This window comes from Dermacentor variabilis, chromosome 3 (genome assembly GCF_050947875.1).
Source record: "Dermacentor variabilis isolate Ectoservices chromosome 3, ASM5094787v1, whole genome shotgun sequence".
Taxonomy (NCBI): domain Eukaryota; kingdom Metazoa; phylum Arthropoda; class Arachnida; order Ixodida; family Ixodidae; genus Dermacentor; species Dermacentor variabilis.
The window spans coordinates 65,998,625-66,024,292 of record NC_134570.1 but is presented as its reverse complement, the minus strand read 5'-3'; the positions used below and the strand labels follow the sequence as shown (position 1 = coordinate 66,024,292).

The following is a 25,668-nucleotide window of genomic DNA, read 5'->3' as shown; positions in this document are numbered from 1 at the left end:
CAGATTTTCCATGAAATAAGTTATACATCTGCTTTATTGAGCTAAAATTTAAAAAACAAGAATGTAAATATTGTGGTTCAACACTTAACAATTTGTTGTATCGCCTCTGTCTACTGACGAAGTTCGTGCTCCAGCTTGACAGATAAGTGCGCTTTTGCAGAACAAGTATTGTAAACAACAGTAGCAATAAAAAAATTACAACAAGCAACAAAAACAACAGGGGCGTCACGCGGGCAAACTCAAAAGCCCTCGAACGCAATCGCGATTGGACTCACGGTAGTAAAAGGCCTCAATTACCCCATCGCACGGCTCAGCCATAGGAGCAACAGGTATTCGACGTTTGCGAACAGTCACGAAAGACTGAGTGGGCCGGCCGAGTTGTCCCGAGTCCATGCGCGATGGCGCCTAACGACCAGTGACAAAGCGCGCGTGACGCCGGCGCAACAGAAACGTAACATTCACACTTCGCGCACGTCGCTTGACCGTCCGTCCAGAAGTGTGAGGGCGTTCACAGCAGTTAGTACTTTGATGTTTCTTCGGCACAAGAGGTAATGAGATCTTCGCTAGCCGGTCCGGAGGGTTACGAGCGTTTCGTTGTCGCTACACTTCGCTTACGTCGAGCTATGGGGAGCACAAAGGAAAAAAAACGGCGTTGCTCTGCTGTGTTGCCTTCTTTTCGTTTCGTCAAACTGTGGCCGTTGCCATCGTCGGGGGCGTCTTGCTTATTCGGCTCGCCCCCGTGAGGGCGCTGACGGGGTGACTCAAAAGCGAGGGAGAGGGTGACGAAGGTTGAGAGGGGAGAGGAGGGCAGTGACGCAGTTACCGGGCTCCCGCCCGCTGCTGCTGCGGCGTCTTGACAGAAGCAATGCCGCCCTTGAATCCCGTCGTGCAGCTGTATGGGTTCTCGAACGTCACGTCTTCGGGCACTGCGCGTCAGCCGGTCAGGTGATGACCATTGCGACCACGGCGGTAGGGGAGAGGAGAAGGCAAAGAGGAGGAGAAAAAAAAAAGAAGAAATGCGTTGATCAACATTTTGATGGTTTTGAGTAAAGTGGTTTCTCTTTTTTTTTTCTTAACAAAGAGCCGTAAAAGCTGTAAGATCACTTACACTCAGTTGCGTGACAACTTGGCACTGTATTAAAAGCTGCAGCTGGCGCAAGCCAATCAAAAGCGCAGTCGTGTTGATGCGCGACGACCCTATGCTGCCTGTCGTTCTCTCTGTTATCGTCGTCTGCTCACTCTCAAGCTCAGTATCACCCGCCGCAGTATCTCATCGAATATGGCGTTGCGCTGCTGAAAGCGAGGGCTTGGGTTCGACCCCGGCCGCGGCGGCCGCATTTCTACGGTGGCGGAATGCGAGAACGCTCGTGTACCGTGCACTGGCAGCACGATAAAGAACCACGAGGGGTTAAAATTAATCCGGAGCCCTACAATCCGGAGCGCCACATAACCCAATGTGCAGCTCTGTGACATTAAATCCATAATTTAATTTACGCTCAGTATGGAGCGTAGGGCACGTCTTTGAGCTTGCACGAATGTACCGGATCACCGGGAAAGGATACGAAAAAGCAGGTGCGGGAAAAAAGGCCCTCTCGCGAAAAACAGCCACATTTGATCCGGAATGCTCAGATGTCGAAGTGTGTATTACTTAACTTACAGGTTTCGGTATTCTTGTTCACCATGAAAGAAGAAAGACGGGAGTCCAACCGGAATTGCAGTAGCCGATATTTCGTTCTAACTCCCTCAGAAAGGGGGCTTTCTTACGATATTAGTGTTTATGCAGCGAAGCCTGACTCGCGCGTCTCTGATGACGAACATTCGGGTGTCTGCGAGCAAGCAATCGGACGCCCATTTCTACTGGCTCTCAAATTTTACTGAAAACATTCTTGCTTATCGTGTGCGGAGCTGCAAATTAAGTACGAGGCCTTACGACGGTTCGCGCGATTACGAGCTATAAGTAAGCTTTCTTTTTCTTCTTCCATCTCGATCGACGCATATGGGATCGAGTCGTAATGCTGGCTGAAACATTTTGCGAACTCGACTGACATTCATAAGCGAAGGGTTGTATTGCCTTCGAGCCTTTAGTTTGTCGCGCGCCAGTGCCATGGTGCGAACGTGCGTTCTCAAAAGGCGGCGTTTCAGCCCCTGTTTTCAGCTCGCACGCGCCACTGGCAGCTGTTGTTCATCTTGGACTGCTATACCGTAGCGCGAACAAAACGAAGTATCGAGAACACCGCACGAACACAAAGACGTGGCGCTGTCTTCCAACAGCAGTCGCTTTTGTCACTGAATAGGCGTCAAATTGCAAACGCTTGTGCGACTGAACAAAGAATAGCAAGAAGAAAGGAAAGAAGAATAATATACTGAAACTCAGTGCTTAACCTCAGCTCATGCGCGAGAATTTTAGTTATTCATTTGACAAGTGACAAGCGACAAGTGCGAGCACTTGCATGTTCTTTTGTATAAGTGTTCACGCTTACACGCTTGCTCTCTGCCGCGTGATGCAAAAGGTACGTCGCGGTACTTGGAAATAAACACTGCTGTCGGTAGTTAGAGGCCGTGTCTGCATGTTCGTGCGCTTCTGTCGCGTCCTCCTTTTGCTTGCACTGCATTACATAAATGAGATGGCATACCAACAAGGCCGCATCGCGATGGTGGCTGTTCGCGTTCACAGTTCTATGCCTTCGCCTCGCGTATGCGCGTGTGTTTACCCTCAGGGCACGCGTACCTTGCAGGTTGGTGTACTCCTCGAGGCAGACGGTCTTGGGTCCGGCACCGCTGCGTGCCGCCACCTGGTACGCGGCCAGGATGCGCCGCTTGCGCTCCTCGGCTTCGCGCTGCCTCTGCCGGATTCCGCGCTGCACGGCGTCCATCTCGGGCTCCTCCTCGCCCGTCAGCGACATCTGGCGCCACGCTGGGGCGCCCGCCGCGGGCGGAGTCACCGGCACCGCTGGAGACGACGACCACCGCTAGAATTTACACCTGTGCTCCCTCGTTCCTCTGATAATGCCAAGTCGTGCACTTTCTACAACCCGCGTGGAGTCTTTAGTCCGGCGCGTGTTTGAGTAACGAAATAGGAGATTGAAATCCGGGTGACCGCAGCACGAAGCTGCGGCAGATCGACAAGGACAACTACGAGCGCTTCGTTTGGGTAACCTCGAAATAACGTAATCTCCCTTTAAAAGGTGTTGCTGGGCCGGCGGGTTACCTTGAGTGGAATTCGCGATCGACCCTAATAAGCGGACTGGAAGAGCAAAATTGAGAAGTGTCTAGGCTTCCAGTGTCGTTCTGCATGTCTCTGCCTACATTTCGTCTTGTGTGTTTTAAGCTGGCATCTTCATATGAACCGACAGGCAAGAAAGCCTGCACCAACGAGTCTCATCCCTCAAGGGCGTATTGTCTTGCAGCTTTCAGTAGGGCTCAACTATTCATGTGGGGCTAGTTCGGTGCTAAGTCAGCAGTTTTCGTATCCCGCGACTGTTTGTCTCTGGCGCGACTTAACTACAATAGTATGAATCTTCTGAGACGTCGCCATTTTTTCCAACCTACTAGAACGAGTTCCGTGGTAAGTTTGTCACTAAGAAAATTCTGCGACACGCTACTATAAGCTGCAACAAGAAAAGAAGAAAGGTTGAGACCAAACGTCCGTTCGTGTGGACCAATCTCCAGATTAACAAAGTTGTTAATTTGATTCTACGCTAAAAACTAAAGCTACAGTAAAGGTTTGCTAGGTAATATGCAGCCTTAGGGAACAAAAAGAGCTGTTGAGCGCAAAAAGAGACAAACGATGCAAAAAAAGTAAAGAAACATTGTCAAAGCGGCGCTCAAAAACACGCAGACACAACAAGGCCGCATGACAGGAGCACCAACAAATGGGCACAACAACCATGCGGGGTGATCATGCTCGCGAGGTGTCCAGAAAGAGGCATGCTGGGAAGAGAAAAAAAAAATGAAACAGTAACGGCCGACGAGAGAGCTGGGCAGCGGCGCTTGCGTCGCTACAAGGACAAGCGAAACTTGTGGTGCGCTTTGTGCCAACTGTGATATCGGAGCAACACGTTGTCGGGCGCGGGCCTTACGGGCTGGAGCACCTAGGGAACCCCTTTAGAGCTTTTTATTTCCCTATTTTCTGTGAAACACATCAAAAGATTTTTCATTTCAACTTGGTCAAAAGTATTCGTCGGCACATATAAGACGGGAGACATCGGGTGCAGCAGCAAGAAAATTGTCCGAGGTGAGAAAACAAGAGCAATACCGCGATAAACAGCGAACCAGTTGTTTCAATAGCAGCAGTGAATTCTACCGGACTCCTCTCCTCTACAGGGCCGGTGTATTTGACTGCGTCTGCTGCAAGCAGCGGTCGAACAAAGGATACCTCAGGCTGGAGCCAACGTCTCGACGAGGGCGTCTTTGTCAGGGAAGTTGTTGTCAGTTGTCTGTCTGATGTAGACAAGAGTTCTGCTAGGAGACTGGTCCCCTTGTTAAATCTTCGACATCAGCCTGAGACCGTCTTTGTTCGGCCACCGCATCACTTCAGGTCTCCGTCAGTCTGTAGACTTATGTCTCATTTGGATATCAGCCACAGCTTCACATTTTATTCATGGCGTGTTTCTAGTAAATCTCCGCATCAAGTCGTTTCTTCATTTGCTGTGACGTGCTGAGACAGTAGGAACTGACGTCCACTCAGCCTATGCGCCGAGCAGAAAAAAGGGACATCGACATCAAAAGAGCAGGGACACCTACCCCAAGAAAGAGGTAGAAGCAGAGCGCAGGACTGACCGGGACCAGTTAGCCGGGGTTCGTATCCGGGAATACCCCAGAGTACTTAGCTTGGATGAAATGTGCTACGCTGCGTAATATTTTTGGTCTCAGAATTTGTTCACCGTTCTTCTTGTTATTAAGTTCCCTTCATGTATAGAAGAAAGAAATAGCGTATGAACTTTATTAAAAGAACCACGGTCCGGGCTCGCCTGCTTTGGAATGAAAATTACACGAAACTCATTCAGAATTCTGGGTTGATTTGCACCTCACCAGGTTACGTCTGACCATCCCGATTTTTGTTGGGCATTCAGAGAAAACGGGCAGATGAACTGCTTTCTTGAACTTTGTTATTGTTTTATTTACTTCCGAACTTATCTTTTACTAACACCGGAGTATTCCTACCGCCGGAGTATGCCAGAACCTTGAATCAAGTGAACGATTTCTATTGCTTCAGTTTTGTTGACGCAGTACGCCATTTACCAAAAGTAGCCGGACCACCCATTCTCTCGGCGAGAACGGTCGCCTAAACGTGGGGCGAGGCTTCTGTGCTACTCCAGAAGCTATAAAGATAAAACAAACCAGTGCAGAAGACTGTCTTTCTTGTAGTATTGAGCGTCGACACTCCTAACGACTTCTTAGAAGCGTACTTTCGATTCTGGCACTTCTGTATATTGTTATATTTATTCTAGGCGGCCTCTTCTGAGTTGTTTGGTGTTTTGTTTTTCTTGGTTCTTGCACAGCGTGCAAAGCGATCTGCACGAACCACTCTCTCCCAAGCAGCGCACGCCTGCAAAGCCGGACGCTTGGCCGGGGGGCCGCTTGTAACCGGTACATTGTCTGGCGGTGGGTATCGAATGATGCATCTGCCGCAATCGAGCCGGGCGTCCTACCCACTGAGTCACGGCTGGCTATTATCATTGTAGTCTGTGCCTAGAAGCTCAACAGAACGGTGTCCAGCTGCTCCTGGCGCTCAAAGACAGGAGCCAGCCTTGCTCAAGTGAACAGGGTAGTCCTCCGCAGCGCCGATAACCTCAAAGTACCAGTCTGCCAGGCGCCGAATTCACAAAGCTTTTCGTTCATAAGTGTTATTTGTCAGTGGCCAGCCGCCTTCGCTAACAATAGGTACAGCATCAGGACTGGCTGACATTTTCTCTTATGAACAATTATATCGTTAAGACCTCTTTGTGAATACGAGCCCGTAACGGTACCTTATGAAACCGAATCTATGCGCTGATGACTACACGCTTCTAGGTCAAAGAGTAGTTTAGACAGGTACTGTAGCCTATGGAGATCGCCATCTGTAGTAGCAGATCACGAACACAACTTGTAAAACGCGTATCAATCTTCTTCTATGCCATCCAGAATCGCACCTAGCTATAGCTAAATTCAGAAATAAGGCGTGCTATTGACAAGAAGGACTTAAAAGAAACGCAACATACATGAACCTGTCAGAATCCTATCACTATGCCTCAAGACAGGCTAACGTTTATGGTTATTACTCTTAATCGACTAAAATTATTCTCTGATTGAAAAGTGTAAGGAAAGAACTGGGGAGCTTGGCGTGTGGTAAAGTTTATTTCCTGCGGCTACTGCAGGCTTTGACGCTAGTGTGTGCGCGCATTACCGCATGGAATGCTACGCTATTTGGCATGCTCTGTATTAACACAAGGTATTCGCATTCTGCAAGTTACTAGGCTACGCACCTACGCTACACGGATATGCTACATGATCGTTCGGTATATGCTGTTGGCAAACACTGTTCGCATGCGCTATTCGCACGCTCTCAAAGGCGACTTGCTAGCCAGGATAACAGGCACCAACTCCTACACATGAACAAACAAAAGAAATGAAAGAATCACGTCGGTAAGAAGTACTGACCTTTGACGATCTTTGGCACTCCGCCAGCTGCGCAGAATGTCGACGAGCCTGTGGCAGCACCGGTGGGCTTGGGGACTTCGAACGTTGACACTGTGGAAGTTCGGTAACCATGTTGCTCCGGTACGCCACAGGCGTCAAATGTTTCAAAAGCATCCGGTTCACATAATATTTCTCTGAAAAAAGCTCGCGCTGGTGTTGCGTTGGCGCAAAATCGAACGTTTTAATGTTGCTTCCTATTTAGTTCCTAATGGCACAGCTTGTCGGGTTTAACTTTAGTTCAACTGTGACTTCCGCAGATGATATCCTCCATGCGCAGTGTTTGGTGAGGCGACGATCGAAGTGTCGTTAGTGTATGCGTTCCTGTGTTCTACAGTGAGAGAACGCTAATTGCATACCAAGTTCCTCGAGTCATTCAGCACCTTTCAGCTTATCAAAGGAATCGCCGAGACGTCTGTGAAGCGTCGCGTAGGCTCGCTGGTACACGTCAAAACAACTTTAACGTCACCTTGGTGTGCCAAGAATACGTTTTTTTTTCTTCTACCGCACTATTCAGGTTAGAGCCCTCGTTTATCACTCTGACTTTAATTTGGGCTGACCTGCGGCTAACATTAAAACTTCTTTCTGGGCGAGTTGGTAGATACTTGACTTAGAAATTGTAACAGCGCAAGCACATGTAACCACAAAGTAACAAGGGCGAGACGCAAGCGCTTGTGCCTCGTCCTTGTTACTTTGTGGTTGCATGTGGTTGCGCTGTTACAATTTCTAAGTCAACTGCGGCTAACAGTTGCACTTTGACCAATTGCGCGAAAGCTTTTGAAAAGTCACACAAAGTATACGTTTTAACCGATTGTGGACCAACTCGCCTAAATTACTATCGCAACCAAGCGCGGACGCAGCTTGGGCGCGACATGGGAGTTTCACTGCATTTCGTCGCTGCCTACGGGTTGTGACTGAGGGCGCCCCCCCCCCCCCCCCCCGCTCTTCCCCTAGGGTGATCCGCCTCTGCCCGTACACAATCAAAATGAATTTCTATCTTTCTAAAGCCTTTGGACTATTCGTTTGCTTTGCCCCCCATATATGGATCATACCCATTAAGGGGGATTAGCCTTGAATCGGATGGTTTAGAAAGCTGATTAGTCAAGTCTAAGAAACTGCATTGAAAAAACTTGATAACATCAAAGGAAGAGTAAGATAACAGAATTTTTTAAGAATGTAACCAGGTAGTCGTCATAAGAAGCAGAAATTTCCCGATTACTTCGAATACACCCATAAGACAATGTCCTACAGAGGAGGCTTCCTAAAGACAAAATATTAGGAATGGAATGGTTCAATGCAAATACGGCGAAATGGTCGTTCTAAAATAGTTTTTTTTTCTTAATGACGAGAAATTGTGGCATAATAGGATAACGTGATCGATCGTCATATTGTGCCCCATAGTCCGCATCAATAATCAAAACCGCCTCGTCTTTCTTTTCCTTCTTTGTACGTCACGCGTCCTTCATCTTCGCATGCCTGCACGAACGCGCCCGGCGACGGCATGTCGTGAGCGTGACGCACCGTCGGCCTTCTTGAAGGAGTCGAAGTCCACGGTCTTGACTACGCCGGCGGGGCCGGACTTGGCCGCCGCGTCGTAGGCGGCCAGGATGCGCTTCTTGCGCAGGTCGGCCTCCCGCTGCCGCTGCTTGATGGCGTCCTCGACGAGGTCCACCTTGCCCGACTCGTCGTCCTCCTGAGACTCCACGCCTGCGCAAACGAACATCGAGCGTGTGCCGGGCCGTTAACATTTTCGTGCGAATGAACGCGAACGTGCACTGTCGGAATCACACTCGTCTATAGTGGTCAAGTGGCCGGCTGCGGACCGCGCCAGCGTCCATAGCTGCTACCGTTGCCGCGACTGCTATGTTCCGCATACGTTTCTCAGTCGAGGGGCTTTGACATTGACCTGTTAAGGCACCGGCTTCTTTTTCTCAGTACTTTCCCCCTTCTACGCTTCTGAAAGACTGCCACGGAAACATATAGTAGCGGCATGAAAATTTTAAAAATCACATGGGGAATAGATAGATAGATAGATAGATAGATAGATAGATAGATAGATAGATAGATAGATAGATAGATAGATAGATAGATAGATAGATAGATAGATAGATAGATAGATAGATAGATAGATAGATAGATAGATAGATAGATAGATAGATAGATAGATAGATAGATAGATAGATAGATAGATAGATAGATAGATAGATAGATAGATAGATAGATAGATAGATAGATAGATAGATAGATAGATAGATAGATAGATAGATAGATAGATACCGACCTTCCCTGTACAGCGTGGTGTCCAGCTTGCCGGTCTTGGCCATCTTGTCGTACATGGCGAGTGTGCGCTGCTTTTGCTCAGCGGCTTCCTGCTGCCGCTGGCGGATGGCGTTCTCACGCTCCTGCTCACGGTTGCGAACCAGGGCTTCCCGCTTGGCTGCTCACAAGAAGGGAGGGAGAGGAATCAGCAGTTAGAGAAAGAAAGGGCTGGCCACTCCATCAGCATTATCACTCGCGGTAGCTCAGCGTCGAGTGACTCCGTCAGCATGAAGTAAGTTACTCGATGCCGCACATCTCCGCACGAGAGACGCGGATAAATTAATTTACTAAAATAAGAAATCTGCGAGGTCGGCCTGTATCGAAGTTCTGATACGCTGCTCGAGCAGAGGGGAATAAAAACGGGAGTCAAAAGTGAAAGAGAGAAAAGTGTTGATGATGAGCGCGAAAATGGTGGCATGAATGAACACGAACGGCGAAAAACTCTCCAAGAACCTCAAGTATGCAGACCACTCTCGCGCAATAATTTGACATTGTAACCTTTATTATAACACGCCGGAGACAAAAGGATCCGCCCGACATCCCGAGAGAACATGTTCGTACAAATATTGATTGATGAGCTTTGACATTACCTCTGCCAGTGAGTGTTTTTTGACAGAATATGGCGAGAGATGTGGCGACATGCTATCGAGGCATCCTATTCCAGCACTACGCCTTTGGCTGCGGCGTATATAAGCGTCGAAAACTACGCCCGTCACGCATGCCGTATAGAACATACCCTGACACGGCATTCATTCATGCTTTGATGGTTAGTCTGCTACATTTTTTAATGGCGCAGCCAGTTGGTGCTAGTCCTACTGACCGTGGTCGCTTCGTCGGCGGCGGCGTTGTGTAAATAGAACCTGTCATTACGACATCCGTGCTCGCTCAGGCGTTCTCTGGGCATTTACGATGACAAGAAAAGAAATAATGTAAAAGGAAACAAGATAATGCAATTTCACGGCACAGAAATAATGACTATGAAGGGCGACCTGTAGCAGACGAATTCGCAAAGACATTCACGAAGACTTGTGACAACAAATATGGAAACTACGGACGTCATTTTGGGAGTAACTGCTCCGGTTACACATGTGCGATGCGTAAGTAGTCCTGTGTAGTCTCTTTGTGGGATGCATGTCGTGAGGTACACTTGGAAAATAACGGTTAATACAGCGTCGCCTTGACATCACAATGTCGAACGTCGCGTGGCTTACCTAATGTCTGTTGTCGGCAGCTGTGACAACAGTGAAATGAGGGGTCTAAGTTTTTATGTTACAGGGTGTACGAAAGCATATTCAAGAGGAAGCGAGACCTTTGTTACATTGTGCTGACTTTTGGCAACCGGAATAACGTTTCTGAAGCAAAGTGTGAAAAAAGAAAAGAAAAGTAGTACGGGAAAACAAAAGCGTGCAGCCATGTTCCATAGGGTGTTCAAGTACCAAGGCAACAGGGTGCTCGGTTTCACTTCTCATAGGGAACGGATTTGATCGACCATGGTCCTTGACCATCTGGCGGTAAAACATGTGTTTCAGTAATGTGTCGTGAACGAAAAGGAATGAAGAAAAGAAGAAGGAAAAAAATAAAGAAAACACCAGTGTTTGCATGCTAAGTGTTCGCCCTTTTAAAGGTGAACGCGTGAAGGGATGGACGAAGGAAAAATACTAGAAGGGAAAGTGACGCGACAATTTGAAAGCCCTTTCATGAAAAATTACACGAAGGCAATGCTCACGGGAAATAGCTCCTTGCCATTTCACCGGCAATCAGTAATTTATAGCCACCTGGCACGGGGAGATTACGGGAGAAAGATTGCGGGAAACGAACTAAAATGATTGGGCGTAGACAATATCGTCACCATCATCTCAGAGCTCACCTTTGTTTACGGCCTTCACCTCCTGAAGCCTGGAACGCACCACCTTACGCTCTTCGAAGTCCTCCGTTGAGTCAAGCTGCCCGTTGGAAAGCGTAGAAAACATTGTTTTACATACCCAGTGGGTGTGGGAGAAGCCTGTGCTTAAACATTTCCAAGCCTAATTTTGTCTTCTGCTTCTAGATAACTGTGCGTAAGCGACTGTGAATACCCTTCATATTTGCCAGTCTTTTATTGCGTGCGAATGTTATTTTTCGTCCTGTTTGTTTTTTATTTGTTTTACTTGCGGTAAAATTAAAGACCACCGGGGCACGTTAATTTGGTTCTGCTCAGAAAATATATGCAATTCTATGTACTTCGAGCTGTACGTAATTGACAATTCGCAAAGCTACAGGAGAGTGTCTTGTGCATGAAAAAGTGTACAAGCACCGGACAGGCGGTATAGTTGAAAAGAAAATACAAGTACTAGTGAATGTTTCAAAATCTAAAGTTACATTATGCTGTATTAGCTTCGAATTATACTCGTTCCACAGTGAGTGCCAAGGGTATAAAAAAAAAAGAAGAAAAGAAGCTTCACTCACGATTTCCATCAACTTGAACTCGTCATCAAGACTGTCGATGTTGATGCCTTTCACTACCCGTGCCATTATTGCTGCTTTGTCTCTGCAAGAAAAGTAAAGCGGGTAGGTATAGATATGCAGTCGATAGATATGGAGAGAGAGAAAAATGGAGTGGGATAGGCAAGGAGCTTAACCGGAAGAGATTGCGGTTTGGTAACCCGCACTGAGGGAAAGGTAAGGGGAAATGATTGACGGAAAGAATAGATGTAGAAATACAGCAAGATGTAATATCGCGCTCGCGTCTCCGCGACCGACGTACGCACACACGCATGTAGAAGTGAGTGCCCCTATATTGGATTGCTCCGGTGTGCATTAAAGCGGCTACAACTTCAAAAATTTTTTAACCAATATAACTCGCTTAAGCAAGACCTCATTTCAGAGCCTTCGTACATGTTGCGTGTTGATCATCGGTTTAAAGTGTTAATTCCTTTTTGTCACACATACGTTTTCTCTGATTCATGTCTGCCAAAAGCCAGGGCCGAGTAAAACTGCCTTTGCCCCGCCCCCCCTCCCCCATCGCCTGTATCGAGGAGGCATCATCTTTCAAGATTGAAATAGCTGACTATGTTTTGAGTTTATCACCTAAATACTAATAATTGTTTGAACGTGTTGTATTTTTTATTATTGTACCCACCCCCTGTGTATAACGCCCTTCTGGGTCCTAAGGGTACTGCAAAAAAAAAAAAAAAAAAAAAAAAACCTGTTGAACGTTGTGCAGCGCACCAGAGTTATGTTGGGAAGCCATGTTTAAGTTTGGTGATCGGGATATTTGTTGAGAGCCCGTAGCGCCCGCGAACAGTTACAAAAGCTAAGAAAACTCAGCGCAATTCTGGTTCAGTGACCACAAACATTTACCTCGAACCCACTTCAGTGCTTTGAAGAGACGGCACGTTACAGTAAATGTTTCACGTTATAGAAATGCGCGCACGGCGTTGCGTCAAAAGCGTGAGGTCGGACAAAGCCCGCTTCCTTTGTTTCCTGGCGCTCCTTGTTCCTTAGCAGAATTCGAACCAGTGATCAATCCGTGGTGTTTGTTGTTTGCTGTCAACTCCATGGAAAGGCACGCGCCTCGCCGTTTGCACGGCGTTCACTGGCACTCGACTGGCGTCACGCCAGAGCGCGGCTCGAACCGCTGGGTCTCACATTCTCGAAGCTTCTGTAGAATTGCTAAAGAATGTGGAGCACTGCACCGCAAGGAACGCGGCGCTTCTTCCAACGCGTTCTAAGTGTGGCCCGTGTCTGCAGGCGTAATCAACCGTTGTCACGATAGCAGAAGGGCATGCGTCCGTTCCAGACGGCAACCACGAGGACTTTATACATTTTAGACGGCATCATGAGCCAGCTATCGTGCGATGCAAAACGGGCTCTGCGGTACCGCATGACACGACACTGAATTAAATGTAGTTCGCTATGTGACACTAAAACAAGCCGGAATTACGCTCTTTGTGGTCGCGGAATAAAGGTGTAACAATCATCACTACCGCGGCCAGTTCCAGGTCTCGTCTGTTCGCGAAAGACAGCGTTTCAGGGGTCGTTAAGGGCTCGCGGTCGCTAGAGGCGCTAGTTGTTCATTCCCACAACTCAACTTCTATACAGAAAAAATATTCTAGCTGCGAAGCCACGCGTAGAATCTGCTTCATATATACGGCAATCTCAGTTCAGGGCCTGTGTGCGTGCTTAGATGCCCGCGGAAAGGCACTGTTACAGCACCTGCATGTATTCAGCTCAGTGCCGCATCTAGGGCCACTTGTTGTTTATGCACCGCACGTATGAAGGAAAGAAACTGAGCGGGAGTCGTGACGCAACTCTTTTGAGGCCCGAACGGGACGGATTGCGCAACTTGCTGGGACCACCTTCTTTCTCCTCTGCCTACTATCATTACTGTCACGTCCGTTCTTGTGAGTCCATTGGCTTGTCTCGCCTCTACCGCACTGTCACGCCGTGCTATGGCGAGTGTCGGATTTTCGTAGCATCGAGTCACCGGCATTTCCAAAGAGTTGGTGACAAAGTGAAAGTTCTTCGGTAGTTGTGCGTGCGTAGAGCGTTGTCAGCGTTCCCAGCGTGGCCAGGATATTCGGCAATCGGTGAGTTTTGGGCGCGGTGCAAGCCCGACCTCGCTGACAGGCCTCACAGAGGCGACCGTGGGCTAGCCCCACACGGTGAGGCGAATCAACTACGGAAGTGCGGTTACGTTGCTGTTTACACCATAGCTTCCTCGCCAAAAAAGGAAATTAGGCAGATGCGATGCACATGTTGGAATCTGACTGAAGCGAATCTTTCGTGAAGCAGTTACTATAAGTTCACTAGGGTTGAGGAATGGACGAGTTGGTATTGTGTTCTAAAACTGGTACAGCGCAACATGGAAATGAAGAAACCTGTCTTGTTTTCTTTCTTTGTTTCTTGCTTTCCATGTTGCCCTGCACCAGCTTTAGAAAGTTGATTTAAGACTGTGCAACTCTCGATCTTTGACACGGCGTTTCGCAGCATAGCGACTGCGCGCCTGCGCGGCAAGACCTCCACCACGCGACCCACGTGAACCACGCGACTGAGAATCGCGTTGCATCCGGCAACGGCCAAGTATTTATTACATCATTAAGTCGGCCCAGTTTACTATAGTTCACTGTTTCCTGGATTTACTCACCTTGCTTGGCGAGAAACCGACGAAGCAGACGAGCCCAACTTCGAGAAAGAAAGCATAGAAAGTTTCGCTCTAATAGAGGAATTACGCGCTCGAAGGCCTACGTTTGTTGCAGTGAGGATATTTAGTTACCGCTTTCATTGCGTAGTTCCGCACAGAACAGAGCCGGTCATTAGTAGGCGTACATTCTAAATACGGGCAGAGTATGTTAAGAGTAGAAGGGTCGAGCACACACTTCAAAGCATTGTTTTACTCTCGGGAAACGTCGCATGGAGTGAAATGTATTGTTTACTCCGTTAGGAACAAGATAGTGGAAAGTTGTTTGTACTCCGTTCGGCTGAGAGAAAGAGCAGGATGCCCGTTCTACTCTTGTGGCAACGGAGAGAAACGCGTAGCGAACGCTCCTACTTCAGCTGCCCGCTGAAGTCCCGAGCCGGCCCAGGACTTGGCAATGTAATGCTTGCGCACAGATCTGTATGCATATATAAACCGATTCGTTATATGAGTACTGTCCCGCGAGGGAGCTACTGGACAAGACCGCCGCAGCAAGAGCACCCAGCAGCCGTGGTCAGCACATTAGGTCCGCGAGGGTCCGCAAACAAATCCTTGCTAAAAAAAAAAAAGAACATTCCACTTCCTCCAGACTTGCTGTGGCGCAACCAGGCCTGGCCTGTTCGCCGGGGCTTGTCCCGAAGCTTTCCGACGTCTGTGGTGCACACAATGCCTGCCCTTGTTTTCGGCCTTTGCTAAACTGTGTTTCCGAGATTTGTGCTGCGCATAAGGCTGGAGCATCAGGTGTCAAAAGAAAGCAGAAGCACCACCAGCGGCCAGAAATAGAAGCGCGCCTCGTTGCGTCGAGCCCTTTTCCGCTGCCGCGCGAGATCGTCTCACATTCATCCGCGGCTCTTGCGCGCGCACCATTTGGTGTACGCGCATGCTGCACCTTGCTTCGTGCGTGTGAATGCTCTCGACTCACGACTTCTCTCTCTCTCTCTCTCTGTCTCTCTGTTTCACTTCCCTGTACCCCCTCATTACGTATAGTATACCAAAATTGACAACGTATTGCTAACCTCCCAGCATTTCCATCACCTTCTCCCCCCCCTCTCCCACCGGCGGACTACGCTGATCGAGGCTTCTATTGGTGGACGCCTGTCACATGCCTACATGCCTGCCAAAGGCACGTGCGTCATTTGTATCATAATATACTTACGTCCAACTACAAGAAAAAAAAAACGGCCTGTCGTTTCTCCTGTCCACCACTCAGAACTGTGTGCTGTAGGCCCTTCTACCCGTGACACCATTTTTTTCCCGCTCTGTTTCGTCTTGTTGTTTCGCAAGCTCACGCAGTAGGAAGGCAGCCGGCGTAACTTTCACACAGACCTCTTGGCTATCAGGTTACAGTGGTCATGGCGCAATTACCCATACTGCAACAATGTTGAGTAATATGTCGCTGGTGCAACTTGCTGTGTCTATTTTTACTAATGCAGTCATGACAGTGCTTTCGCTGACAATTTCCCTCTCCGGACTACAACGAGCAGCGTTGCGAGTCAGCGTATCTATGCCGGTTGGCTATTTGGCAATTTTCTCTTGACGCTCGTCAGTACCGTGCTATTTCTGTTTTTGAGGCCGAATTCAGAAAGTTCTTTTTTTTTTGAGGGTGAGGGGGAGGAGATTACATTCGGTTGAGCGTCATTGGGGATACTATAAGTCCCTTATCCCAATCAGCCGGTGCTGGCTGTTACGAGTCGACTCAGAGTATGACCTGCTTTGTGAGAACCCGCCGTGGTTGCTCAGTGGCTATGGTGTTGGGCTGCTGAGCACGAGGTCGCGGGATCGAATCCCGGCCACGGCGGCCGCATTTCGATGGGGGCGAAATGCGAAAACACCCGTGTGCTTAGATTTAGGTGCACGTTAAAGAACCCCAGGTGGTCAAAATTTCCGGAGTCCTCCACTACGGCGTGCCTCATAATCAGAAAGTGGTTTTGGCACGTAAAACCCCAAATATTATTATTATTATGCTTTGTGAGGGCTGTGAGTGTGTTTCTGGGACCATACATTCGGAATACCATGTGTCCCAGCTAACGTTAGCCAAGCTGTTCAACGAAAAAGAACATTTAACAAACACAGTCCAAAATACAATGATAAAACTTGCGGTGTTCGTTTGTCACAGGTCGAGTTAACAGGGGTAACAGAGGTAGCACCATAGGTCTTAAGATCGTATCTTGCACAGTTTAATACAACAGCTTGTCTAATGTTAGCTGCGACACCTTATATATATATATGTGTTTATGCTGCTGCCTTTGCGGAGCTTCAGAAGAGGAGGTGAACGCTACATATATTTTTTTTTCTGGTCAGAAAAAAGATATAATGAAACTTGACTTTATATGCGAAGAAAATGGCATCACATGCATGGAGTAACAAAACCATCAATAAGGATGACGCCAGAAGGTTCAACAAGACTTCGAATATCGCTTCGTACTTTAGCACACAGCCTCAAATCAAGCGGCACTAACGCACGGTGAGGCACGTTAACTGCCCACATGTGTGTTGAAGTTTACGGCGGGAAGCATTCCAGAAACTTTGACTTTTGATGCCGTAACGCACGCAATAAGAAATAAAAGAAGAAACCTTGCTTACGTTTTATCTTAAATAATTTTGACCGTGCGGTCGAGATTTATCGCACATAACTTTAAAAAAAAAGATAACTGTCCTTCTGAACACGTAACGCTGCTTTGCCACTGTCACTTCCATGTCGCATGTACCCTTTTTTGTCATTGACCGCACCATCGCTTTTATCATATTTCTTAATACTTTTCGGTCATTATTGGCCCTTACACCATAGAATCCTATAGGTTATCTTATGCTATGGACTGTCACTGAAATACAAGCCGTATCTGTAGTGCTGTGGTTTTATTGCGGCGTTTAAATAAATTATTTCAGGGTTTTATGCGTGCCAAAAACCACAGCATGATCATAAGGCACGTAGTATAGTGAGGGACTCCGGAATAATTTTGACCAGCTGATGTTCTTAAACGCGCACCTTCGTGCACCTTCTTAAACCTGCCATTATAGTTGACTTTAACGCGATAGTATCGCGCGTACTGGACAGATCTTAGGGTAGTCTGCGGTGAGATTAAGCATTAATCGTTTGCAGATCTTTCGTGCTCTCTGACTACGTGTAGAGATAGACGGGCTTTGCTTGATTTACGGGATGTTTTAGTTCTGTGATTCCTTTATTTTCTTCATGGCTAGGGCATTTTGTTTTTTGAACAGAATATTTAAAGCCGGGCGTTACCCAACAATTATCCTGAAACGAAACGACACATAACATCTGCAGTTAGAGATGAACGCATGTGAAAGTAAAATAACATTGCGTGCATCGTGTCGGTCTTAAATGCGCACATTTGATTAAAACTTTTCAAGAAAGTTTCTACAAGAACTATACAAGTGCTTCGATGTGCCGTATTTTTTTTCTTTTCCATATTTTTTAGACACTGAGGTATATTTCGATGCTTAGGTGATAGCTCTTTTGTGGCTCAATTTCATAAGCTCGCATAACTTAATAAACAAGAAGAGGCGCGTCACTTTTTTAAGAGAGAACACCTTGTGAAAAAGTCGCGCCACAGCTTATTTCCTGCAGGGATGACATTGAAAGTTTTAGGCGTGGACCTTTACGGAAGTTGAGGGCGTGGTAAAAAAGAAAGTATAGGAAGCGTTGATCTAGCCAATAGAGCCTTCTTCACAGCGAGCACGTTCATCTGAAACTAACCCGTCTTTTTTTCAGTGAAGAAATACTTCTGCTCTCCTTCTGCTTGCGTTATTCATTCTCTGGTTTTTGCTGGTTTGTTCACATTGCAACAAGGGGAATGCAAAAGAGAGGAAAGACGGGGAAGTTCGTCAATGTAAATACCGGCTGGCTACATGTGCTGGGGAAATGGGGCAAAAGAAACAAAAGGTGACAAAAGGAGAGACGGAATTAAAAAAAATGAGCGAGGAAAATGCACACATTGATGCGATGCAACGCACGCTACAACTTTCAGAGTCGGTCAGTCAATGGAGGAAAGTCCTCATGCGTCGGAGCAATGGATTTAAAGCCTTATCTGCCGAACAACGAGCAGACTAGTTTCACAAGATGCTCTCCTCCGTCAAGGGACTACCGTCTACTTTGTCAAGCCCGGTCGGAAGCGCTTTTCTCGGTGCACTGTAAACGGGACAGTCACAGGGGAAGAGCTTGCTCGTTTTACCCAGCCGCCGTGATCGCAAGCAGGGTTGTCGGCCGTTCCAATGCGCAATGAACATACATTCTTGAATGCTACAACATTCCGCGCAGGCCATCGGAGGTGATTGTTGAAGTAAGCGAAGCTTATAGAGGGTTTCTCAGCTAGTTCAAGGAAAAAGAAGCATAAGAGGACATGTGGTCCAAAATGCGGTTTTAAGACCTGTGGTCTTCGGCTGATGACATAAACAGCTTGGCTAACGTTAGCTGGTGCATACGGTGTGCTTCCTTTTTATTTATAGACATACTTCACAGGCTCCAAGTGGAGCATAGCGTAAGGGGGGAGGGTAAAAAATACATATAGCGAAAACAGAAGAACATAACTAACAACAAATCAAACAACTTAAAAAAGAAATAAGACGCCGTTTAACATCAAACAAGCGAGGAACAACAACAAAAACACTGTGGGCGATCAGAAACCCGCATGGCTCAACGAAACTCTTGGTAAAGAACTGCAAACGTATGTATACATGTAAATAGCCGGCAAGAAACAAGGATGGCAACGGCTAAGTCACATGGGACAAATGAAACAGCATGTGCGCGTGACTACACTACGAAATCATTGTTGAAAGTGTTTCTCTAAAAGGCTCCAGGTTATTAATTTCAACAACGTGGCTTGGAAGTTCGTTCCAAGCTGCTGTCGCCCGAGATGATACAGACTTACTAAAGCGATTGCGCGGTGAAACAAACGCGCAGAAGCTTGTGTGTGGATATAAGCGGCGAGATGCGCGAAATAGCCGGAAGAGTGGTAAAGTAATTGCGCGTTGACTGTGAGTGATGTTTGTGGAGTAAGCAAAGCAGGGCTATTGTCCTTCTTGATTCGAAAAGATGGGAGTGATAGTGAGTGAAGCTTCTTAAAGCGCTAGCTTGCACGAGACTCAGACTAGCAAGGTTATTCAGCCATCGCCATCGTGCACGTGATCTCTTCATTGACCGACAGCTTGGGTCGAGCCATCGAGGCGAGAAACCGACCGGTCGGCCCAACGACGCCAAACCACGGGGAAATAGCTAAAGAAAGCTTCGCCTCACAAGAGGTGCTTTGTTGTGCAGTTTTGGCGTGTGCGCTGCCAAATGGGAGGCCGAGTGTGTCGCCCACGTGTGGTTAGGTCAGTACGAAAGGCGTCCAACACCTGCCTTCTAGGCGGCTGTCAGCGCACCTCTGTCCCAAAACGCTGGCTGGCTCGTCCTTTTGCTATGAATAAACTGCGCCAGCACCCCGCAACTCTCTCTCTCTCTCTCTCTCTCTCTCTCTCTCTCTCTCTCTCTCTCTCTCTCTCTCCTTCCTTCCTTCCTTCCACAGTTCTGGCGTTGGCGTACCCGTCTCCTTCCTCCAAAAAGGCCTCTACATCTGCTTTCTTTCTTTCTTTCTTTCTTTCTTTTTTTCTTTCTTTCTTTCTTTCTTTTATATCTAGGCCCTCGTTACGCCCGACGAAAAAACAAATAATAAGGAACAGAAAGAAAGGTGTGATGTCGCAGGCAAACGAATAAAAAGGATAGACTTGCGGCAAGCCATCTTGCGACACTTTCAACGTGACTGCCCCTACAAAAAGAAAGAGAGGAATTTTGACAGCAGGCTGCTGCTCAACTTTCAATTCGTTCCAGATGTTGTCGTGGAGTATGGGGCGATGACCGAGCATGACACCGTTATTTTTCGCCGCGCTTTATTTTCTCTTCGAACTGGGGATTCTGTCGTTCGCGCTCATCTTGAGTGGCGACAAAACGCCGAGACCCCGTTCACGGAGGCGTGACCTTTCGTCGTCAAGATGTCGAATATTGTGTAAGAGCTTCCTCACCCTCCTGGCATCTAGCCTCACGTCGTTCGAGCCTCACCTCTTTTGCTTTTCACGTGTTTCTGGATCATTGCTCACGCCAACGGGGCTACGGTCGATTTAGCTTTGTCGCTCGTTCAGCTGACCTACTACCATTCATTTTCTTGCTTTGTTTTTTTTCTCTCTTTCTTTCATTCTCGCACCTTTTGGAATGGAATCTAAATTTCACTGTCTTCTTTTCTCAGTTGTTCTCGGAGTCTGTGCGCTGTCTCCAAGTTGAAGGCTGAGCATGCTAATATCTTGAATTATTGAATGTGGTTTTATTATTACTATACAAGACAAGATACAGTACAAGGGAATATTATATAGGACGGGGTCCCGAGGTCAAAGGCTGTAGTGAGACCTGCTGTACAGTGTATGAGTAAAAATATGAACTACATTACAACGAATAACGTAAAAAATAAAAAATAGCAAACATATTACTGGTTTATGTTTAGCAGTACTAATACAAATCAGCTACAGACATGCTAGTAAAAAGTATAATAATGATTTTTACATTCGACTAATTAAAGAAGTAACTATAACGCCATTATGAAAGTAAATGAATAATGAGACATAACCAACCGAACTTTTATTTGTGTAGCGTAAGTATTAACAAAATGTACGTTTGGAAGGGAGAAAAGGAAAAAAAAAAAGGACTTATCTAAGTGGTTGAAGATGATAAAATGTGGACTTCTAGTTCTCGTTTAAATTAAAATGATTTACGTGACTTAATAATAGGAGGTAGTGTGTTCCAGAAGGAAACAAACGAAAAATGAATAGCCTGTTTACCATAATTTGTGCGTACCTTGGGCAAATCAATAGGTTGAAACCTAATCCACGGTTGCATCTTTTGAATGGCTCTAAATGCCCGCCGGCATTGCCAAAAGCCATATAAGAAACCAAGAAAAGTACCAGGTTACTGCTCTCTGTACTCCCCTTTTTCCTACAATGAAATTAAACGCATTTGCTTGAAGGTTAACGTACTGCGAAAGCCGAAACAGCATAATTGAAGACCTGCAGGTGAGAACATCACTATGATGATGATTTGGGATTTTAATGGCACAGCAGCAGTGCAGGCCATAGTGCACCAAGCACATGTTTTTCGAAGTAGCTCATTTGTTCGAATGTGGTAAAATGTTGCAAATGGCCAAGTAAAAATATATGAGCACGAAATGTGCTACAGTTCCTGTAGGGTTCCTGTGGCCCTCAAATAATTAAATGTATCTTCATATGGCACAAGTGGTTCATCGCTCAATAATAGCATGGGATGGAGCGTCACTATGAGTGGCAGCTTCTGAAACCACGCCAGTGCGCTCGAAGCAAAACACGTTCTCCTGCTAATTGCCCTAAGAACTCGTAGAAAATTGACGTTACAAGAACGTGGGACTTATTGGAAGGGAAAAGTAGTGAATGCATTAGTGTGCGCTTTCATTTTACTGGATTCATCAGTTATGCCTTGTGTGTCTTAGCTGCGTAGGGATAAGTTGTTTGTCCCTATAGCACAGTACTCCGTTTGAGCAAGCGCTTGGAGCCAAGATTGTATACGTAAACTGCGCAGAACACGCCAGTACAAAAGGCAAGCACAATGAATTTTTGCTGGTATAGTAGGCGCACGTTCGGCTTCAAAGTTATTATTTTTTTTGTGTGAGACGAACGAAGGTGTGCGCTAGCGATACACAATCACTCGTCTTGCGAATCTTGTTTATGCGTTCATCCTGTTGTTAATTTTTTATGGCCCTTGCGCCCCAATTACTTGATCTGATTGACAAGCCTCTACGCTTTCCGCTTCATCCCCATTCAGCGGTGGACGTGGTTTCGTTCCGTTTTACGTCTTCTGGCTTTCAACGTTCACTGACCGCCTCGAGAGCAGTCCGGCTCCATTCGCACTCAATCAGACTCTATTTTTCGATCCGAAACGTCACACTCAAGCGTCACAGCTGAAGTCACTGTAAAGTCACCCCTGTAGAAGAATTCGGCAACCACGTGGAACGATTTTGCGACACAGTTCCCGTGCGGCTCCTCTTTGAAGCTGTGCGCTATTAGGGGTGTTATGAAGGCCTCGATGTGCATCACGGAGATTTCGGCTTCGGTCGGCAGCAAGACGGAGCATGTTCCTAGGGGTAATTACAGCGTGTTCACCACACTGCAGCGTAAAATACAAGACGGCTAGAGGTTGGGTGGGACGCCACGCCGAAAATACCCCTGAAATATGTTCCATATCACTTCCGCTTGGATGTTGTGCGCGAGCCTGTTCTGCAGCGACGCTTCGTGCTAGCGCAAACGGCAAGTGCGCTCATATCCGGCCTCCAGCCGGCGAGCCAGCGCCGGTCCAGCTCCATTTTCCCCGCTGGCCCCGAGAGAGATAGAGACAGACGCGGCGCGACGGACGACTGTGGTTCGTCTTCCAGCAGAGCCCGCCCGGCCGCGTTCTAAGAAAAGCCGGTGGCCTGGAGTGCGAGCCCGGCGAACGCGGGAAAGAAGGAGAGAAACCGCCCGTTGCCTGCAACTCGCCCCGCAAGCCCGACACATGCGCTGCTGAACTTCTTTTCTCAAAACCGGAGAGCGCGTGCGTGCTCTCGCCCCGCGCAAGACGCGCCTGCTGCCCCGCGACCGGCGCGCAGCCTCCTGTTGCTGCCGACCGGAGCTTGGCTGGACCCGAGCCTCTCCTCGGTGCCGACTGTTTTGCTGCCTCGTTGTTTCTAACCCGCCTCTTCTTCTCGCTCGACGCCGACCCCCGTCCTCCTCTCGTCGTCGGCGTTCTAACCCCTGGAGACGGGCCAGGACTCCAAATAGGGTCCGCCCACGCCACAGCCGCGGCGGCTACGGTGGCGGTGTACGACTGTTCTAAACACGCCACCACCGACGGCATCGGAGTTCGCGGCAGCTAGCCGCACCAGCGGCAGCACCTCGAGGAGCACGTGTCAGCATGCCCGGCAGCTCTCGGGCGTACGAGGGAAACGAGTCGCCCGCTCTGAGCAGCCTATAGCATAAACGACTGCCGTTACGCGCGGATCGTGTAAACGGGCTTTCGTCGCCTGGCTGTGCAGGCCACGTCACACATGCGCAAGTTCACGATGTAGCAATCCTGAATTTTATACGTTACACCATCGAAATAGAGGCGGAGTCAGGGGCGTTGCATTACACAACTGACCTTTGACTTAATAACACAATGTTCAGCGATGGGTACCATGTGACTGGGTTCCCGGCGCAGAAGCTGCGTCTGTCATGTTACTCACTGAGAGCAATCAGTGTTCATTTTTTTGCCGGTATTCCAGTAGTTAACGCGGTCGCGGCTTGTTTCCCATATTCGAGTAAACATTATCTAGTACGTTCCTGCGTTACAATGCACGCAACAGCACTGTGAGATTTGATGTGTTTAACTTTGAAGTTATGTCACGTGTGTGCGTGGGCGCAGGTTTATATTTACTGCTCTGCCTTCGCAGTACGTTTCAATTTCGATGGTGGCTTCTAGAAACTCGGCGCAAATATATAACAATGCGTTGATAATACGAGCAAGTGTCGATGGTACCAGTCTCTAGAGTGTCTAAGGTGAACTACAATTTATGAGAAGAATACTTAAGTGCGACAATTGTCCCAAGCACGATAGAAGTGCAGGATGGCATATATACTTTTCTCCCCGTCTAGAAACTGCAAACAAGGTGAAGCAGTTACAATACATTGACCCGTGCTCACGAAGATAACGACTTAACAATCACGACGCTTCGAAACTTGACCCCGGCCCACGTTACAGACATTCATGTATTCTTTTATGCTGTAGTTTATTCCCTTCGCCTCTCTTTGAGAAGAATGGAATGACGTGGCAAGAAATTTTGTTCCGTTAGAGAATAACATTGATCAAACGAATGAAATTGCCGGTTAACAGAACCCACACATTGCTGCACCCTAGGAGAGTACGGCTGTCTTAAAGTGGTGACAATGTAAAGCACCATTACATCATTTATGCGTACACTTTGCAGTTTAATTTTTATTTTCCTAATAAATATTTTCACTTTTTTGTGTTCGTTTCAGAGAGAAGGAAAGCGAATTGAATACTGCGAATATAGAAGCGAAGGGAAGAAAAGAAACACAGTGTGCACAATTAAGGATCCAAATAACTAAGCTTCACTGTGCCCAAGTCAACGCGTGCGAAATTCAGTGCCGATCTAAAGGGATAAATTTCGTCCGTCCCAATGCATGCATCACGTTTCTTACCGTTTACGAGGCGTTAGATACAGCACGCGAAGGACGCGGTTATTTGGAAGCAGTGACTAAAAAAGCCAAGTGTACGGCACCTTCATTGCATTTGCTCGAATACAGCCACCATAGCTCGCTTCACTTATTCTCATAATACCGTCGGCCTGAACAACCGACAACGTCATTCTGTCTCGACACTCGTGCCACGACACGTCACCTCATTTAAATTAAGTAAGCCAAAAGACGTCCGTCATGTGCCACTTCGTCGCCTTTGCGCGAGCAAGTAAAAAAAAAAGAAGACAAACAAAGGAAAGAAAAAAAAATTGGGGACTTCCGCTTGGCCCACATCACGTGCCAAGTGGGACAAGCGAGCGGCCTTGATTGCCCCGGTCCCGGGAAGCGCCGGGTGGCGGACGTCAACGCCTGGTCGAGCAGTTAGAGCATGTAAACAAGCGGCCCCGCGACGTGCGTCGGCGGGCGTCGGCGGGCGTCGGCGGGCGTCGGCGGGCGTCGGCGGGCGTCGGCGGAGCAACTCGTGGAGATGCGGCGGCGGCGATCCTCGAAATAGCGACCAGCACGGGGGCAACGATAACAACAACGCCAGATTGTGCGCCGGGCGACACTGCTCGCTTCATTAACGCTAAACGTAAATCGAATGATTAGGTTTCACGTACCAGAGCAACCCTGAAACCATGAAAAGCCGCGTAGTATGGGTCTAGGGATCAATTTCGGCCACGTGGTGTTCTTTGACGTGTGCATAAGTACAAGAATGTTTTTCTTTTAAAAAGTTTTTTTTGCATGCGACCACCCGGGGCCGGCAATCGAACCCGCAAACTCGTGCTCAGCAGCAGAACGCCACGGCCACTGAGCCAACACCGCGAGCGATTCATTAAAACAACATTAACGTGCAGAATCAGCTTGAACTGCTACAGCATTCTTTCAAAACTCTATTCGCGCTTCTTTGGCAGTAGAAGGCCTATTATTAAAACGGAGAAAATGAAGGCCCTAATTTTATTTTCATCTTCCTTTAAATTTTGTAGCTGAACGACAGCGCTGTGTTTCGCCAGAGCAGGCTTTCTCCACTTAGATTCTATATTGTGTAACAAGACAGCCTCGAAATTTTGGAAGTACCTCCGTATTTCGATGCTGCTGGTTGTTTGATCGCACAGTAGGCGGAAGGCTCACCATCTCACTTTATTTTTTATCAGTTAGCCATCTGACGCGTGTATTATTTCCAGAAAACACACGCGCGATCAACGAAACTGCGTTTG

At 47.6% G+C, this 25,668-nt stretch overlaps 1 protein-coding gene across 2 annotated transcripts in view; it reads right to left on the bottom strand.

Moving 5' to 3' along the window:
- The window catches only part of LOC142575772 (uncharacterized), a 51,061-nt gene that overhangs the window by 13,136 nt on the left and 12,257 nt on the right, over positions 1-25,668 (bottom strand). The window contains exons 2-8 of one of the 2 annotated variants that reach the window (XM_075685402.1): positions 11,440-11,521; positions 10,862-10,937; positions 8,957-9,112; positions 8,197-8,382; positions 6,640-6,729; positions 2,729-2,950; positions 17-926 (exon numbers count right to left, since the gene is read on the bottom strand). In XM_075685402.1, coding sequence (XP_075541517.1) covers positions 820-926; positions 2,729-2,950; positions 6,640-6,729; positions 8,197-8,382; positions 8,957-9,112; positions 10,862-10,937; positions 11,440-11,505 — 903 coding nt within the window. In that variant the 5' untranslated portion in view covers positions 11,506-11,521 and the 3' untranslated portion in view covers positions 17-819. Of the gene's footprint in view, positions 1-16; positions 927-2,728; positions 2,951-6,639; positions 6,730-8,196; positions 8,383-8,956; positions 9,113-10,861; positions 10,938-11,439; positions 11,522-25,668 lie in introns of those variants that run through there. The other variant, XM_075685401.1, reaches the window with a different exon arrangement.